Consider the following 18,760-nt stretch of genomic DNA (forward strand, 5'->3'; position numbering starts at 1 on the left):
ATATACCTGGTATTGTGCTGGGCTTTGGAAATGTAAAGAAAATGAAGGCATCGTTTGCCCCCAGGGAATTTGCAGTATAACATAGAAATTAGAGCAATGAATTAAAAGAAGTAATATGTGTACTACCTGGCAGGATGGAGTAGGGATAATTGCCAGAAGAGGCTTCTTAGAATATCAGCAGTACTTGCACTGAGAATTAGCCAAGAATAGGCTTTGCCTCATAGGAAGGTGGCAGGGAGCAGGGCGGGTATTAGGAGCCCTGTGAGCAAATTTGAGTTTGGTGTGGCTGGTGTGAAAGGGTGAGGGAAGATGGAGAGGGGGCTATGGGTCGAATGGCCGAGGGTCCCTTTTTGGTTTTGTTATTAATGAAATCTGTAAAGAAATAGTACTGGTGACAGTGACAGAGAAATGAGGGCTTCAAGAATGGAAACATAGGCTTTTTTAAATAGTTTAAGAAAAATAATAAAATGAATTTAATATTCAGAAGCATTTTAGGTATACAAATATTCCATATATTAAGCATCTATAAAAGATGCAAACTAACCATTCTGTGTACATAGGAGAAAAAAAGAGGTACTTTGTGAGTAGAAACTAACTGAGGTGAAGGGAAATTTGTTTTAGAAGCTGAAGGCCCAGGCTCTGACTTAATAAAACAAATTATGAGAATCTTATTTATGTGATAAAACCCATGCTGTTGAAGAAGAGAATGTTCCTAATTTTCTATAAACAGGAACAAGATGTTCTACCCCAAAACACAAGAAAACCACATATTGTGTACCTGCTTTGAATATGTGACTTGGAGGAAAACACCATCATTAGTTGTGTCTAACCTCTTTGATAGCAACATGTCTTAAAAGTCTAATGGCCTCACCTAACCTTCCCTGGGAAGGTAAAGGAACATCCTGGCCTTCAGGATTGTGGAATCCTGTTGGTTGTTACCAAAGGCCTCCAGTGACTTTTCTTCACAAATTTTGAATAGCAAACTATTTTGAGGTGGCTTTAAGCCTTCTAGAGCAAGCTGATAGAATTGTTTGAAAGTTTAATTAAGACAACTATGATTTTTCTAGGACACTTTCCAATTCTGTGACCATATGAATGACTACCCAGGATTTCCAAAGAACAGATACAGATATAGGAAATATGTTTGTTTCTTTCTGTTCTGATGTCTTTATATAAGAATGTAATATCCCAAAGGGTAGGCAGTGTATCTGTAATCTTTATAATTCTGCCATTCACTATAATTCTATTATGCTTTGATCTTAGTAGAATATCTGACAGCCTAATGCAAAGATATAGCTGCATTTCTTTAAACAAGTCTGTCATATCTTTGTGTTTATACCAAAATAAATTTGAAGACTACTCCCCATTTAACAAAATGATTCTTTTTTTTACCATTTTTTAATTGAAGTATAGTTAATTTACAATGTTGTGTTACTAAGTTATTTGCCTTGATCTTTCTCTAAATAGCAAACTCCACCAGCGCATTTTAAAACATTGCCTACTTTACAGAAATTCATTTTGAATACACATGTAGAAACACCTCATAGAGCTTATTGCATTGAGTTGTTGACTCTCTAACCAGTAAGTTTTATATTTTGTCTTGAAAGATGGACCCTGTATTGTCAACATCAGTTCCAGTGTACTCATTGAGACTGGATAAAGAGTATGAAGTGCGTGTGAGATCCAGACAACGGAACTCTGAAAAATATGGCGAGTTCAGTGAGGTGCTCTTTGTAACACTTCCTCAGATGAGACCATTTGCATGTGAAGAAGGTAAACCTAAGAGATTAAGATGGAAGCCAACATGGTTTTTGTCAATATACAGGGATTGGTAGGGTGTTGTCCAAATCAAGATACATTAGCATCAATTGTCAGGATGAGGGACCTTGAGTTCACTGCCTGTAACAGGTACTCTCCATTACAAAAGAGGAAGGAGGATTTCATTTTTGAATTATTCAGGAAAAGTCATGGGGTAGGTGCAAGTTAAAGAGCAGAAGATACACTAAGCTATTGATGGAGGGGGTGGGGTATCTCTGGATAACAGAATTTCAGGTGATTCTTTTCTTCATTTCTTTATTTCCTTGTTTCTGTATTTCTAGTATTTTCTATGAGTTTGTTTTGCACTTATAATCAGAAAAAAATGTTTCTCATACACACAGTGAAGAAATTCTGAATCTGGATGGATGGCTATCTATGTGGCATCTCAGAGAATTCCTAATATTGAGTCAGCATAAGTAGTCAATGGCAGGTGTTTATTAGTTTTAGGAAGTTTGGGTGTGGCTTTTACCTGGAGGAAGGCTTAATAAATCGTGTGCTAGATACGCTCAAGAGTGACAAGGAATATTTGAAGATCCTATATAAAAGAAATATAAACATAGAGTTTAAAGAAAGGAGACCTATGAATTCAGAATAAAAGAATTTAAATTTTTGGATACAGAAATAAAGAAGGCTGCTTAACAATGAATAGTAAGTGTATAAAGTATTATCACTCCCAAATGGGAATTGGCTATAACTCATCCCCATTAAAAACAGAAGGTTTACAGTACCACATGAGGGTCTGAGGTTTGTTAACGAAACAATCACAAGCTACAGAGAAATTAAATTTATATTTCTGCACTTACAGTACAGGTAGAATCTGTGATACTATATAACACAAATGAAAATGTCTATAGCACCATCTTTTCTAAGCTCCACTCAACAGGCTTGTTGTTTCAAATGATACTTGACACAATGAAGTTCAGGTTAAAAGCACATTTGCCACGTGCCCTTTAAGCTTATTGTAATGGCATTTAATTCCTTAACAAAAACATTTTTTAAACAAGCTTTTCTTCTCTGTTAAAAAAGAAAAAAATTAAACTCTCGCTTTATATTATGTTCCTGAGTATATCATTGATATAAAATTATAGGTACCACAAGATACAAAGAAACGATATTCTCTCCCCCACTAGTTCTTTATAATATGCATAACATCTCCCTTGGGGCTTTTAATAACTGAATAAGAAAATAAATAAAATATTACAGCATAAAAGCCTACTTCCATAAAGCAACGTGAAGGTAAATTCCACCTTAAAAGCAGTCAACCTCTGCCACTGTGGCACTTGTTCTTGAGAAATGAAATAGAAGGTTTACAGACTCCCACAAATTTGCTACAAATTATACTAAAATCTAAAGACGGGAGTCCTAGTACTGATCTTCTTCTGTCAAACAACACTTTTTTAAGCAGAAAATGTATGCCCTGCATGTCTAAAAAGTTTCAGTAATGATTCAAAAGTAAAACTCTGCCCCATCTTTTTGATGGATCCTCAATCTGGAGGATAAAAAATATCACCACACCTTTAAAAAAAAAAAAAAGAACCAAGTGGACATTATTTAGGAAAAGTAGTATATTAACAGGCATCAATTTTTCCTAGAGCTGAAGCATTTTAATGACATACCCTGAATACATAAGATGCTTAAAGCAGTTTGTTTGTATAAACATGCTTAAACTGTATGCTGTTTCTTTACTTTGATTTTCTTTTTTTGGTACATGAAAGGATCTGAAGAAGTGGATAGAGGTGTTCTTGGAACAGAAAATACTCCTAAGTCATTGCACTCTATTTCAGTGGTTATCAGATGAAATCACTGACTCTACTAGATGAATACAGATTAGGAAATTTTTTATGTGGAACAGGAGAGTGAAATGTAAACTTCAACTATTCATAGTTCTGTGAGTGAGATGTGGTTCTTATGTTTTTCAGATTTCCGGTTTCCATGGTTCTTATTTATTATCTTTGGAATATTTGGACTAACGGTGACATTATTCTTATTCATATTTTCTAAACAACAAAGGTAAGTGTGATATACTTTGATATGTTTTTGCCATTTAGCAAACATACATGTTTCCATTTATTGTTTGATGTTTTCTTTTGTGACTCATGAGTGAAATATTTCAACCCAGTGAAACGTTAGCTCCAGTTATACATTTACCACTTTATTGTGTTCATCAAAGAGACATCACAGGTCTCAGTTCTATCTGGAAAGTTGCATAGGACATTAAGAGGCTGAGGCTAGTGACTATACACCTTGTGATATGTACCTCGTCAAAGTTCTGAAAAAATTGGCTCACTTATTCCAGGACCATAAGGCAGCAGTGAGGCTTTGGCTGAGTCTGACACAGTCTTAATGTAAGAGGAAATTTAAGTGGTAAACTAAAGCCACCTGGATAATTCAATCTAATAAAACCTTTTTTGACTTCATATGATGATTTTAAGTAAATTTGGGTTTTATTGAAATTGCTTGGATAGTTATGATTTGGTATTTCATCTGCTTTTGTCAACACAGATAAAATTCTAAGCTTGAAGAGATTCCATTCTGCATTCTCTTGCAGTCAAAAGGCAGGTTCCAGTTATTATTCTGCCACTGCTGTTTAATCTCATTTGAGTCCCTTAATCTCTCTAGGCCTCCATGTTCTCATGGGTAATTTGAGGGTGTTGGATTATATGACCTTTAAATTTCCCTTAAGCTGTAAAGACTAATTATTCTATTTTCATTCTTGAAAGACAGTACAGACTACAGGAACTTTTAATACAAAACATAGGAAAAGTTACTGGTACTAGTCGCCAGTTTTCTTACATTTAAAATATTCTTTTTTTTTTACATCTTTATTGGAGTATAATTGCTTTACAATGGTGTGTTAGCTTCTGCTGTATAACAAAGTGAATCAGCTATATGCATATGTATATCCCCATATCTCCTCCCTCTTGCATCTCCCTCCCACCCTCCCTATCCCACCCCTCTAGGTGGTCACAAACACCAAGCTGATCTCCCTCTGCTATGCGGCTGCTTCCCACTATCTATCTATTTTACATTTGGTAGTGTATATATGTCCATGCCACTCTCTCACTTCGTCCCAGCTTACCCTTCCCCCTCCCCGTGTCCTCAAGTCCATTCTCTACATCTGCATCTTTATTCCTGTCCTGCCCCTAGGTTCTTCAGAACCTTTTTTTTTTTTTAGATTCCATATATATGTGATAGCATACGGTATTTGTTTTCCTCTTTCTGACTTACTTCACTCTGTAGGACAGTCTCTAGGTCCATCCACCTCACTACAAATAACTCAGTTTCATGTCTTTTTATGGCTGAGTAATATTCCATTGTATATATGTGCCACATCTTCTTTATCCATTCATCCGATGATGGACAATTAGGTTGTTTCCATCTCCTGGCTATTGTAAATAGAGCTGCAATGAACATTGTGGTACAGGACTCTTTTTGAATTATGGTTTTCTCAGGGTATATGCCCAGTAGTGGGATTGCTGGGTCATATGGTAGTTTAGAATATTCTTTAAGTCCCATGGGTTAATCTTGCCCCTTCTTCTAGAATTAGGGTAGCTAACACTGTTTGCCTGGGACTTTCCTGGTTTTAGCACTGAAAGTCCTGTGTCCAGGCAAACCAAGACAGTTGGTTACTCTAGCTAGAACTAAAGACAAGTCTCCAGGTGAAGCCAAGACGCATCTACAAATCAAAAGAGGATCTATGTGAATATATTGTAAAAGCTTTTTAATTTGTATTTTGAAGCTGTATAGCATTTGTAAACATCAAAATAGAGTTTCATTCTCAGAATTCTAGAGTTCCAGAGTGTCAAGCATGCTAAAAGTCTCCAAGTGAATGTAGGAAGGGTTATTTTAGGAGTTTCATCTCCAATTTTATAATGTAAGCTCAGGAGAAAACAAAATTCGCTCTGTAGAATTTTATTTTCTATCTAACTTTCTAGCAACATTACTATCTTAGAAACACAAGTATTATAAAGCAGGATAACACACTTTTCAATTGCGGGGCGGGGTGGAGTTAGTAAATAAGTAAATTATTTAGGATTTTAAGTAATTTATATATTTAAGCAATGCCAACAGCAAAGGAGTCAAATTATTCTGTTGATTAATTTGAATTCACTGATCTGTACAGTTAGGCGATGGGCTAATTTATGTGTACCTGCAGTAGATAAACCCACTATGTACATGACGGAATTTACTTTTAACATTAGTTGTCAATTTCGAGTCATCATGAAGACCAAGCAAATTTGTTATGTTGCTTAAAATTACATTAGTTAACAATATTTGAAAGAAAAAATAATCCTCCAAATAGAATTTCAAAGGAAATATATTAACCTTTGTCTAAAAGAATGTTTTCTATGAATAATGAAGTTCTTAACTATGACGCTTGGTCAAAATCACCAAATTGGGAAAAATTTTGGAAATCTATTTGTACTGCCAAATTTCCTGTTCTAAATTAAGTTTTCCGTGGAAAACAATTAACCTTTCTTTTCTCATGTACCCATAAAAACCCTTATCATTGTCTAAATTTCCATGTTCTAATGAAAGTAGGAAATGGTAGAAAATAGCTGACAGCAAGTGTGGAAAGAACAATTAAAATGAAACTCAAAGAATGAGGTGCTATGCCAGTTTACCCCAGAACTTCAGGACTGTAAAGGACTTCAGGTGCTCTTTGCTTGAGGTTTTGTTGGTTCACAAACCAAGCCACTGCTCCCTTTCTTAGTCCAGATCATTGAGTCAACTCTAGCAAAATTTATAGTGTAATTTGGATTTGAATAAAATGATAGAAAAATCAGAAACGTAGTTTCATGCCAGTTTATCTTTATTCTACACTCTGTGGCTCCCACCATATGGCCTACTCCAGCCTTCAAGCTATGACTAATCCAGGAAGGAATAACTGAATCAACATAAAACAGAAGTGACAAACTGGCAACCTGAAAGCCAAATTCAGCCCACAGATCCATGTTTTGTTGTTTTATGTTCTTTTGATTTTGGAGTAAAGGTTTTCCTGCAAAGTGTTTATAAAACAGGGAATTTTCACACAAAAATCCAGATTACCAGATTACCTTTAAAAACAGAGATCTAGTGAAACTGGGCTGATATTCCTGCATGTCAACATGTGCTGAAGCAGAGGACCAACAACCATCCCATTTGCAAAGGGCATATGTTCTCTGTCACCATTCCCATCCCTCCCTATGACTTTGTACCAGGCCCGCTATATTCAGTTGCATGACTGGCTTGGGTCCTCCAAGCTGCAGGGTCTGCCACCCTGGCCTAAAGTCAACCACAACTCCTAGAAAGCTATCAACAAGTACCTAAATGCATCATCTGCTTCAAAAAACAAAAAAGAGGCACCCATACAAAGTAAAGCATTAGACATTTAGGAAACTTTGCCTCCTGTAACTGGGGTTTTGTTGCATTTTTCTATGTGTTTGAACCTGTGAACTATTCATTTAGAGATGCAGAACCAAGTTTAACCCATCAGCGCGACAGAAGGCAAAGGGCCCAGGTTTTGGAGTCAGCTGCTTTGGATTTGAGCGCCAGCTGAGCCAAGTATTAGTGTGTGATTTGAACATGTTCCTTAAATATCTAAATCTTTCCACAGATAATGTCTTCTGCCTCCCTGGTAGTGGTAAGGATTAAATGAAATGTTTAGTGCAAGGGTTGACAAAGTTGTTTTAAAAATGACCAAACAGTAAATTTTTAGGCTTTCTAGGCTATGCAATCTCTGTCACCACTACTCAGCTCTGCCACTGTGGCATGAAAGCAGCCATAGATGATATGCAAACTATTTTACATAGATAATATGTAAAATGAACATGACCATGTTCCAATAAAACTTTATTTACAAAAACAGAGGGCAGACCACATTTGGCCCATAGACCGTAATTTGCTGACCCAGAGTCTAGTGCAAGATACATCTCATAGTGGTTTATCAGAAGCATTCAAAAATGGTAGCAGTTATTAATAACATGAATTTTTTCTATAACTTCTGTTCATCAGTAACAATTTAACACTGTCCCACAGAGTAAACCTAGTGGTGTCTACTCAAACACAACTTACGGAATTTGGCTTATTCCTTGGATTATGTAAAAAGGTGGTGGAAACATTCAAAAAACCTTCATTCTCACTAAGTAGACTATCAGCTGATGCCCAAAAATCAGATTGGAATGGATAATCTCTGAGCTTTATTCCAGAGCCACAATGTTAATTTTTCTTCTTTTAATTGAAGAATAATTGCTTTACAATGTTGTGTTAGTTTCTCGTGTACAGTGAACTGAATCAGCTATATGTATATATATATATATATATCCCCTCCCTCTTGGACCTCCCTCCCCCCCATCCCATCCATCTAGGTTATCACAGAGCACTGAGCTGAGCTCCCTGTGCTATACAGCAGGTTCCCACTAGCTGTCTATTTTACACATGGTAGTGTATTGATGTCAAACCTAATCTCCCAATTCATCCCACCCTCCCCTTCCCCACTGTGTCCACACATCCATTCTCCACATCTGCCTTTCTATTCCTGCCCTTCAGATAGGTTCACCTGTACCATTTTTCTAGATTCCCCATATATGCATTAATATACAATATTTGTTTTTCTCTTTCTGACTTACTTCACTCTGTATGACAGACTCTAGGTCCATCCACATCTCTACAAATGACCCAATTTTGTTCACTTTTATGGCTGAGTAATATTGTATGTATGTACCACATCTTCTTTATCCATTTGTCTGTCATTGGACATTTAGGTTGTTTCTATGTCCTGGCTATTGTAAATAGTGCTGCAATGAACATTGTGGTACATGAATCTTTTTGAATTATGGTTTCTCAGGGTATATGCCCAGTAGTGGGATTGCTGGGGCACATGGTTGTTTTTTTGTTTTTTTTTTTTAGTTTTTTAAGGAACCTCCATGCTGTTCTCCATAGTGGCTGTACCAATTTACATTCCCCCCAACAGTGCAAGAGGGTTCCCTTTTCTCCACACCCTCTCCAGCATTTCTTGTTTGTAGATATGTGATGATGGCCATTCGGACTGGTGTGAGGTGATACCTCATTGTAGTTTTGATTTGCATTTCTCTAATAATTAGTGATGCTGAGCAACTTATCATGTGCCTCTTGGCCATCTGTATGTCTTCTTTGCTGAAATGTCTGTTCGGGTCTTCTGCCCATTTTTTGATTAGGTTGTCTTTTTGATATTGAGCTGCATGAGCTGTTTGTATATTTTGGAGATTAATCCTTTGTCCATTGCTTCATTTGCAAATATTTTCTCCCATTCTATGTGTTGTCTTTTTGTCTTGTTTATGGTTTCCTTTGCTGTGCAAAAGCTTTTAAGTTTCATTAGGTCCCATTTGTTTGTTTTTATTTTCATTACTCTAGAAGGTGGGTCATAAAAGATCTTGCTGTGATTTATGTCAAAGTGTTCTGCCTGTGTTTTCCTCTAAGGGTTTTATAGTGTCAGGTCTTACATTTAGGTCTTTAATCCACTTTGAGTTTATTTTTGTGTATGGTGTTAGGGAGTGTTCTTATTTCACATTTTCTTTTACATGTAGCTGTCCAGTTTTCCCAGCACCATTTATTGAAGAGGCTCTCTGGTGTCCATTGTATATTCTTGCCTCCTTTGTCATAGATTAGGTGACCATAGGTGCATGCATTTATCTCTGGGCTTTCTATCCTGTACCATTGATCTGTATTTCTATTTTTGTGCCAGTACCATACTGTCTTGATTACTGTAGCTTTGTAGTATAGTTTGAAGTTGGGGACCCTGATTTCTCCAGCTCTGTTTTTCATTCTCAATATTGCTTTGGCAATGTGCTTCCACACAAATTGTATAATTTTTTGTTCTAAATCTGTGAAAAATGCCATTGGTAATTTGACAGAGATTGCACTGAACCTCTAGATTTCTTTGGGTAGCATAGTCATTTTCATAGTATTGATTCTTCCAATCCAGGAGCATGGTATCTCTCTCCCTCTGTTTGTGTCATCTTTCTTTGATTTCTTTCATCAGTGGTTTATAGTAGTATCTGAGCTTTATTCCACAGCCACAATGTTGACTTTAAAAAAACTCTAGTTACACTATTAATGAAATAAATAAATGACTTACTCAAACTTATTCAAGAAATGGTTTATTGAGCACCTTCTCTGTGCCAGGAATTGTTCTAAGTGCTGGGGATACAATCAGGCACAAGACAAGCAGGATAGATATTGAAATGAACTGTGGTCAAAAAGTAACTTAAATATTTGGAACAGAAATTTTAAGTGCATCATAGACTTGTGTATACAAATCCATACTGATTAGAGATAGTTCAAATTTAGTCTGTCCTAACTGAAATGAACTGTGCAATAACACCCTGGTTAATGAGATTGCCTTGGATAATCTTATAATTCATGTAGATTTGTGGTATGAACTTATACCAACCCACTCTTTTTTAAGGGTACAGATAATGTTGGCTCCACATAGATTGGCTCTTTCTCCTCCCCTTCCCTTCCTCTACAAATTACAGATGAGATGTATATTAAAATTACCTCCCTTATAACTGACATGGAAATTGGCTTCAGATGGAATTAAATTTCTAACTTCCAATACTAAGACTGTCTATCAATAAAAGACATTATAAAAAGGTATAAGAAAACTGCATTTTACTTAAATTGGTTTCAGATGAGGGTTTTTTGTTGTTTTTTGTCTTTTTCTTCTATAGTTTTGCCTTGTCATTTACTGCTTAATGCTTTCTTCCTCTTTCTCAGATTATACTTATTCCAAATTTTCTGTTACTTTAGAATGTATAACTGACATCAAAACAAAATTTTGTTTTCAAGGATTAAGATGTTGATTCTACCCCCAGTTCCAGTTCCAAAGATTAAAGGAATTGATCCAGATCTCCTCAAGGTAATTAATAAATTATCTAAGTTATACATAACACTAATTAAATGATACCTGAACAATAATGTCTTATGTTGAGACCTTTTGCAAGCTATATGTATTACATTTTATTTTTTGTATTCCTTCTGGAAAAAAAGTTTTTTTAAATAATACATCTCAAAATTATGAAAATGTCTTACGTATTTAAAAGTTCTTGACTACTGGATCAAGATGGCAGAGTAGTAGAATGTGAAGCTCACTGCCTCACACAAATACATCAAACAGAATATCTACTGAACGCTGGCAGAAGACGTCAGACCTCTAAAAGGGCAAGAAAATTTCTGTGTAACCAGGTAGGACAAAAGAAAAGAAAGGAATTGGGAAGGGACCTGCACCCCACCCCTTGGGAGAGAGCTGTGAAAGAGGAAAGATGCCTGCACCCTGGGAAGTCCCCTCACCATCATGGAGATCAGCCAGGACAGAGTGGGAGTTTTAGAGCCTTGGAGGAGAATGCAGGAACCGGTTTTGCAGCAGCTAGAATGGAGGGAGACCGGCAGACAGTCAGTGCCACCGCTCAGCACTCCCCGGCCGGAGACGCACATCCATCAGTGCGGGCAGGGACCAGGTGCTGAAGCTCAGGCTTCAGAGATTAGACCCGGGGAGAGAACTCAGGTGGTGGGCTGTGCAGAAAGAGCCTGAAGGGGCTGGAGTTTGGTGCAACTGCACCAGAGGATGTACGCAGAGGAAGCCTGGGCTACCTTAGAGGCCAGGTACCATTGTTTGGGTGGTGTGCGAGAGGAGAGGCAAGACCTGCCATTGCAGCCTTTCTCCCTGCATGTGCTCTCAGGTTGCAGGACACTGCCTACACAAGCTACAGGAGTGATCACAAGCCACCACCACCCTCGCAGACTCCAGGAGTAGTTGTGAACCACCTCCCATTGTGTGCTCCAGGGATGCGCATGAGCTGCTACCACCAGAGAGAATGCCAGGACCAGGCACCAGCCACTGCATTTGCACACACCCTATCAAGAGAATAATGGCTAGCACATGCTGAGGAAAGAGGTGACAGGCATCAATACTAAAAACAGCCCTTGCACCAAAATATTAAATCCACACAAACTACACCGGGACACTCCCACATATAAATAGCCCTCCAAGACCACAGTAGATCATTGTTTCTCCTAAACTCACAGAATAAGAGAAATATAAGGTAAAATGAAGAAGCAGAGGAACCACTCCCAGTTAAAAGACCAAGAGAATCCCCCTGAAAGAACAATGAAACAGACCTCTTCAGTCTAATAGACACCAAATTCAAAAAGGAGATAATGAAAATACTGAAGGAATTAAGAAATGCTATTGACAGAAATGCAGAGTACTATAAAAAGGAACTAGAAACTATAAAAAGGAACCAAAAAAATTTTAAAACTCATTTGCCAAGATGAAAATTGAACTAAAGGCAATGAATAGCAGAATGAATAATACATAAAAATGAGTAAATGACCTGGAAGATAGAATAATGGAAATCACCCAATCAAGACAGCAGACAGAAAGCCAAATGAAAAAAAAATGAAAGCAATATAAGAGACCTATGGGCTAATATAAAGCATGCCAATCTATGCATAATAGAGACCCCAGAATGGGAAGAAAGAGAAAAGGGTATTGAAAATGTATTTGGGAAGCTGAAAACTTCCCAAACGTAAAGAAAGAAACATATCCAGGTACAGGAAGCAGAGGGTCCCAAACAAGGTAAAACCAAACAGACCTACACCAAAATTATAATTAAAATGGCAAAAGTTAAAGAGAGGATTCTAAAGGCAGCAAGAGAAAAGTTAATTACAAGGGAACCCCCATAAGGCTATCAGCTGATTTCTGTACAGAAACTTTGCAGGCCAGAAGGAAGTGGCAAGATACATTCAAAGTCCTGAAGGGGAAAAAACTGCAACCTAGGATACTCTACCCAGCAAGATTATTATTTACAGTAGAAGGAGTGAGAAAGAATTTCTTAGACAAGCAAAAACTAAAAGAATACAGCAATACTAAACCTATCCTAAAGGAAATATTGAAAGGTCTTCTGTAAATAGAAAAGGAGAATATATAGGAAAGAGAAAATCACAATTGGAAAGAAAATCACCTAAATAAGCCAGTACATGGATTTTTAAAAAATCAAAATAAATTTCTGTGAAATTTATGATAACCACAGTGAACAGCAAAAGGATGAACATGAAGATGTAAAAGAGGACATCAAAATCATATAATGTGGGGGAGAAGAGTAAGAAAGTGTAAATTTTTTTTTATCATTTCCTAGAATGTGTTTGAGCCTATATGATTACCAGTCTAAGGCAAGTATCAATAGCTATAGGATGGGGTTTACATACTTGAGAAACAAGGTAACCACAAATCAAAAACATACAATAGACTCAGAAAAACCAAAAAGAAGTACAATACAAAAGAAAAATCATCAAACCACAAAAGGGAAAAACAGGGACAAAGAAGAAATAAAAAATCAACAGGAAAGGAAGACTTAAAATGGCAATAAATACATATCTATCAATAATTACCTTAATGTCAATGGACTAAATGCTCCAATCAAAAGACACAGAGAGGAAGATTGGATAAAAAAAACAAGAGCCTACAATATGCTGCCTACAAGAGACCCACTTTAGAGCAAAGGACACAGATTGAAAGGAGATGGAAAAAGATATTTCATGCAAATGGAAATGACAAGGTGGGGATCACAATACACGTATCAGACAGAATAGACTTTAAAACAAAGGCCATAAAGAAAAATAAAGAAGGGCACTTTTACACTCATCAACATATATGCACCTAATATAGGAGCACCCAAATACATAAAACAAATACTAACAGACATAAAGGGAGAAACTGACAGGAATACAATAATAGTAGGAGACTTTAACACCCCACTCACATCAGTGCACAGATCTTCTAGAAAGAAAATAAGGCAACAGAGATCCTAAATGAGACAATAGAACAGATAGACATAATTGATATTTTTAGGACATTACATCCAAAAAAACAGAATATACATTCTTTTCAAGTGCACATGGAACATTCTCTAGGATTGACCACATACTAGAGTACAAAACAGACCTCAACAAACTTGAGTATAGAAATTATCTCAAGCATCTTTTCTGACCACAGCAGCATGAAACTAGAAACCAACCACAGAAAAAGAAAATGACTACCAAACAATATGCTACTAAAAAAACGATTACCAAACAATATGCTACTAAAAAACCAATCAGTCAACAATGAAATCAAAGAGTAAATTAAAAAATACCTTGAGAAAAATTACCATGAAAACACCACTGTACAAAATCTATGGGATGCAGCAAAAGCAATTCCTAGAGGGAAGTTCATAGTGATACAGGCCTTCCTCAAAAAAACAAGAAAAGTCTCAGATAAACAACCTAATTACCACTTAAAAGAAGTAGAAAAAGAACAAACAGAACCTAAAATCAGCAGAAGGATGGAAATAATCAAGATCAGAGAGGAAATAAATAAAATAGTGATTAAAAAGTAGAAAAAAATCAATAAAACCCAGAGCTGGTTCTTTGAAAGGGTAAACAAGACTGACAAACCTCTGGCCAGGCTCACCAAGAAGAAAAGAGAGAGAACCCAAATAAACAAAATAAGAAATGAAAAAGGAACCATAACAACTGATATCACAGTAATACAGAAACCATAAGGGAATGCTATGACCAATTATATCCCAACAAATTCAACAACCTAGAAGAAAAGGACAAGTTTCTAGAAACATACAGCCCACCAAAATTGAGTCAACAATAAGTAGATAATTTGAACAGACTAATCATTAGAGGTGAAATAGAATACGTAATTAACTCCCTACAAACAAAAATCCAGGACCAGATGGCTTCAAAGGCAAATTCTACCAGACATACAAAGAAGAACTCACACCAGTCCTTCTCAAACTCTTCCAAAGAATTGAAGAGGAGGGAACACTCCCAAAGACATCCTATGAAGCCACCATCACCCTGATACCAAAACCAGACAAAGACACCACCAAAAAAGAAAATTACAGGCCAATATCTTTGATGAATATAGACGCAAAAATTCTCAACAAAATCCAACAACACATAAAAAAAGATCATACACCATGATCAAGAGTCATCCCAAGTTCACAAGCATAGTTCAGCATACACAAATCAATGTGATACATCACATAAACAAAAGATGATACATCACATAAACAAAAGATAAGACAAAAACCACATGATCATCTCAAAAGATGCAGAAAGAACATTTGACAAAATTCCACATCCATTCATGATAAAAACTCTTACCAAAGTGGGTACACAGGGAACATATCTCAACATAGTAAAAGCTATGACAAACCCACAGCCAATATAATACTCAATGGTGAAAAGCTGAAAGACTTCCCGCTAAAATCTGGAACAAGACAAGGATGCCCACTCTTACCTCTTCTATTTAACATAGTATTGGCAGTCCTAGCCCTAGCAATCAGACAAGAAAAAGAAATAAAAAGTATCCAAATTGGAAGGGAAGAGGCAAAATTGTCGTTTTATGCAGATGACATACTATATAGAAAACCCTAAAGAATCCAGAAAAAAAAACTGCTAGAAATAGTAAGCAAATTCAGCAAAGTAGCAGGATACAAGATTAACATATAAAAACCGGTTGCATTTCTTTACACTAACAACAGAATATCAGAAAGGGAATGTAAACAAACAATATTATTTAAAATCTCACCCAAAAATATAAAATATGCTTAAGAATAAACCTGACTGTGGAGGCAAAAGACTTATATGCTGAGAACTATAAAACATTAATAAGGGAAACTGAAGGTGAGTCAAAGAAATGGAAAGATATCCCATGCTCATGGATTGGAAGAATTAACATTGTTAAAATGGTCATACAGCCCAAAGCAAACTACAGATTTAATGCAGTCCCTATCAAATTACCCATGACATTTTTCACAGAACTAGAATAATCCTAAAATTTATATGGAACTATTAAAGACCCAGAATTGCTAAAGCAATCCTGAAGAAAAAGAACAAAGCAGGAGGCATAACCCTCCCAGACTTCAGACAATACTACAAAGCTACAGGGGTATTGGCACAAAAAACAGACATATAGGTCAATGAAACAGAATAGAGAGCCCAGAAATAAACCCACACACCTATAGTCAGTCTTCAACAAAGGAGGAAAGAATATACAATAGGAAAAAGACAGTCTCTTCAACAGGTGGTGCTGGGAAACTTGGACAGCCATATGGAAATCAATGAAGTTAGAACATACCCTCTCACCATACATAAAAATAAACTCACAGCGGCTTAAAGACTTAAGACATGACACCGCAAAACTCCTAGGACAGATCATAGGCAAAACATTCTCTGACATAAATCATACCAATGTTTTCTTAAGTCAGTCTCCCAAAGCAATAGAAATAAAAACAAAAAGAAACAAATGGGACCTAATCAAACTTACCAGCTTTTGCACAGCAAAAGAAACCATAAACAAAGAGACAACCTACAGAATGGGAGAAAGTGTTTTCAAACAATGAGACCAATAAGGGCTTTATTTCCAAAATATACAAATAGCTCATACAACTCAACAAAAAAACAACACAATTGAAAAATGGGCAGAAGACGTAAATAGACATTTCTCCAAAGAAGAAATACAAATGGCCAATAGGTACATGAAAAGATGCTCAGCATTGCTAATTACTAGAGAAATGCAAATCAAAACTACAATGAGGTACCACGTCACACCAGTCAGAATGGCCATCATTAAAAACTCTACAAATAACAGATGCTGGAGAGGGTGTGGAGAAAAGGGAACACTCCTACACTGTTGGAATATAAGTTGGTACAGCCTCTATGGAAAACAATATAAAGGTTCCTCAGAAAACTAAAAATAGAATTACCATATGATCCAGCAATCCCACTCCTAGGCATATATCCAGACAAAACTCTAATCCAAAAAGATACATGCACTCCTATGTTCACAGCAGCACTATTCACAATAGCCAAGACATAGAAACAACCTAAATGCCCATCAACAGATGAATGGATAAAGAAGATGTGGTACATATATACAATGGAATACTACTCAGCCATATAAAAGAATGAAATAATGCCACTTGCAGCAACATGGATGCAACTAGAGATTGTCATATTAAGTGAAGTAAGTCAAAGAGAAAGACAAACACCATACGATATCACTTATATGTGGAATCTAAAATATGACACAAATGAACCTATCTACGTATGAAACAAAAACAGACTCACAGACATAGAGAACAGACTTGTAGTTGCCGAGGGGGAGGGGGTTGGGGGAGGGATGGAATGGGAGGTTGAGGTTAGCAGATACAAGCTATTATATATGGAATGGATAAACAACATCCTGCTGTATAGCATGGAGAACTATGTTTGGTATTCTGTGATGAACCATAATAGAAAAGAATTTTTAAAAAGAAAGTTCTTCACTAATGTGGGTTTGTTACTAATTAGTCTCTGAATATTATTTATTATATCACTTAATTGTTGTGAGTTTTTCATAGATCTTCATTTTCTATTTCCTAGGAAGGAAAATTAGAAGAGGTGAACACAATCTTAGCCATTCATGACAACTATAAACACGAATTCTACAATGATGACTCTTGGGTTGAATTTATTGAGCTAGATATTGATGACCCCGATGAAAAGACTGAAGGATCAGACACAGACAGACTTCTAAGCAATGACCATGAAAAATCACTTAATATCCTTGGGGCAAAGGATGACGACTCTGGACGTACCAGCTGTTATGAACCTGACATTCTGGAGACTGATTTCAATGCCAATGACATGTGTGATGGTACCTCAGAGGTTGCTCAGCCACAAAGGTTGAAAGGGGAAGCAGATCGCTTGTGCCTTGACCAGAAGAATCTAGATAACTCACCTTCGAATGATGCTACCCCTGCTAGCCAGCAGCCCAGTGTTATCCTAGGAGAGGAAAACAAACCAAGATCACTTCTTATTGGCAAAACTGAGTCAACTCATCAAGCTGGACATACACAGCAACAGCTCAGCAATCCAAATTCATTGGCAAACATCGACTTTTACGCCCAGGTAAGTGACATTACACCAGCAGGGAGTGTGGTCCTTTCCCCGGGCCAAAAGAATAAGGCTGGGATCTCCCAGTGTGACATGCATCCAGAAGTCGTCTCACCCTGCCAAGCAAACTTCATCATGGACAACGCCTACTTCTGTGAGGCAGATGCTAAAAAGTGCATCGCCCTGGCCCCTCATGTCGAGGTTGAATCACATGTAGAGCCAAGCTTTAACCAGGAAGACATTTACATCACCACGGAAAGCCTTACCACTACTGCTGGGAGGTCTGGGACAGCAGAACGTGTTCCAAGTTCTGAGTTGCCTGTCCCAGACTATACCTCCATTCATATAGTACAATCTCCACAGGGCCTCGTACTCAATGCAACTGCCCTGCCCTTGCCTGACAAAGAGTTTCTCTCATCATGTGGCTACGTGAGCACAGACCAACTGAACAAAATCATGCCGTAGCTTTTCTTCGATTTCCCATGAGCTACATATTTAATGAGTTACCTATTTACTCTAGCAAAGAGTTGGCTAGGGCATGAATGCTTAAACCAAAACAATGTTTAAACATTTTTTGGAGGGGGGTGGGAGTTGAGGGTGGGGGATATGGATTCTAAATGGCTTTTCCTGAAATGTTGAAACATGATATTAAAGAAAAAGAAGAAGAACCCTTCATCAGATAGATATTCTTGTTGTGAATTGTAAATATTTTAAAGAATTGTCTCAAAGACTGTTTAGTGGCAGTGATTGTCTTGTTATTGTGGGTGTTAATTTTGTGCTACTAAGCATTGAATGGCTATGTTTTTTAATCTATAGTTAATCATGCTTTTTGAAAAAGCGAAAAATCAGGTGGCTTTTGCAGTTCAGGACGATTGAATGCAAATCATAGCACAGGCTAATTTTTTTTTAATAATTGGGAACTAAAATTTTAGGTAAGAAGAGAAGAAATAGTTTGGATATGTAAAACATTTATTTTGACATAAAATGGATA

At 36.8% G+C, this 18,760-nt stretch overlaps 1 protein-coding gene across 1 annotated transcript in view; it reads left to right on the plus strand.

The window, feature by feature from the left end:
- The window catches only part of GHR (growth hormone receptor), a 161,510-nt gene extending 143,162 nt beyond the window's left edge, over positions 1-18,348 (plus strand). The window contains exons 6-9 of the mRNA XM_024740332.1: positions 1,608-1,773; positions 3,738-3,828; positions 10,627-10,696; positions 17,257-18,348. Of these exons, the coding sequence (XP_024596100.1) occupies positions 1,608-1,773; positions 3,738-3,828; positions 10,627-10,696; positions 17,257-18,234 (1,305 nt within the window). The 3' untranslated portion in view covers positions 18,235-18,348. The remainder of the gene's footprint in view (positions 1-1,607; positions 1,774-3,737; positions 3,829-10,626; positions 10,697-17,256) is intronic.
- Positions 18,349-18,760: the final 412 nt, after the last annotated feature.

The sequence above is a fragment of the Neophocaena asiaeorientalis genome, unplaced genomic scaffold, assembly GCF_003031525.2.
Source record: "Neophocaena asiaeorientalis asiaeorientalis breed wild unplaced genomic scaffold, Neophocaena_asiaeorientalis_V1.1 scaffold57, whole genome shotgun sequence".
NCBI lineage: Eukaryota > Metazoa > Chordata > Mammalia > Artiodactyla > Phocoenidae > Neophocaena > Neophocaena asiaeorientalis.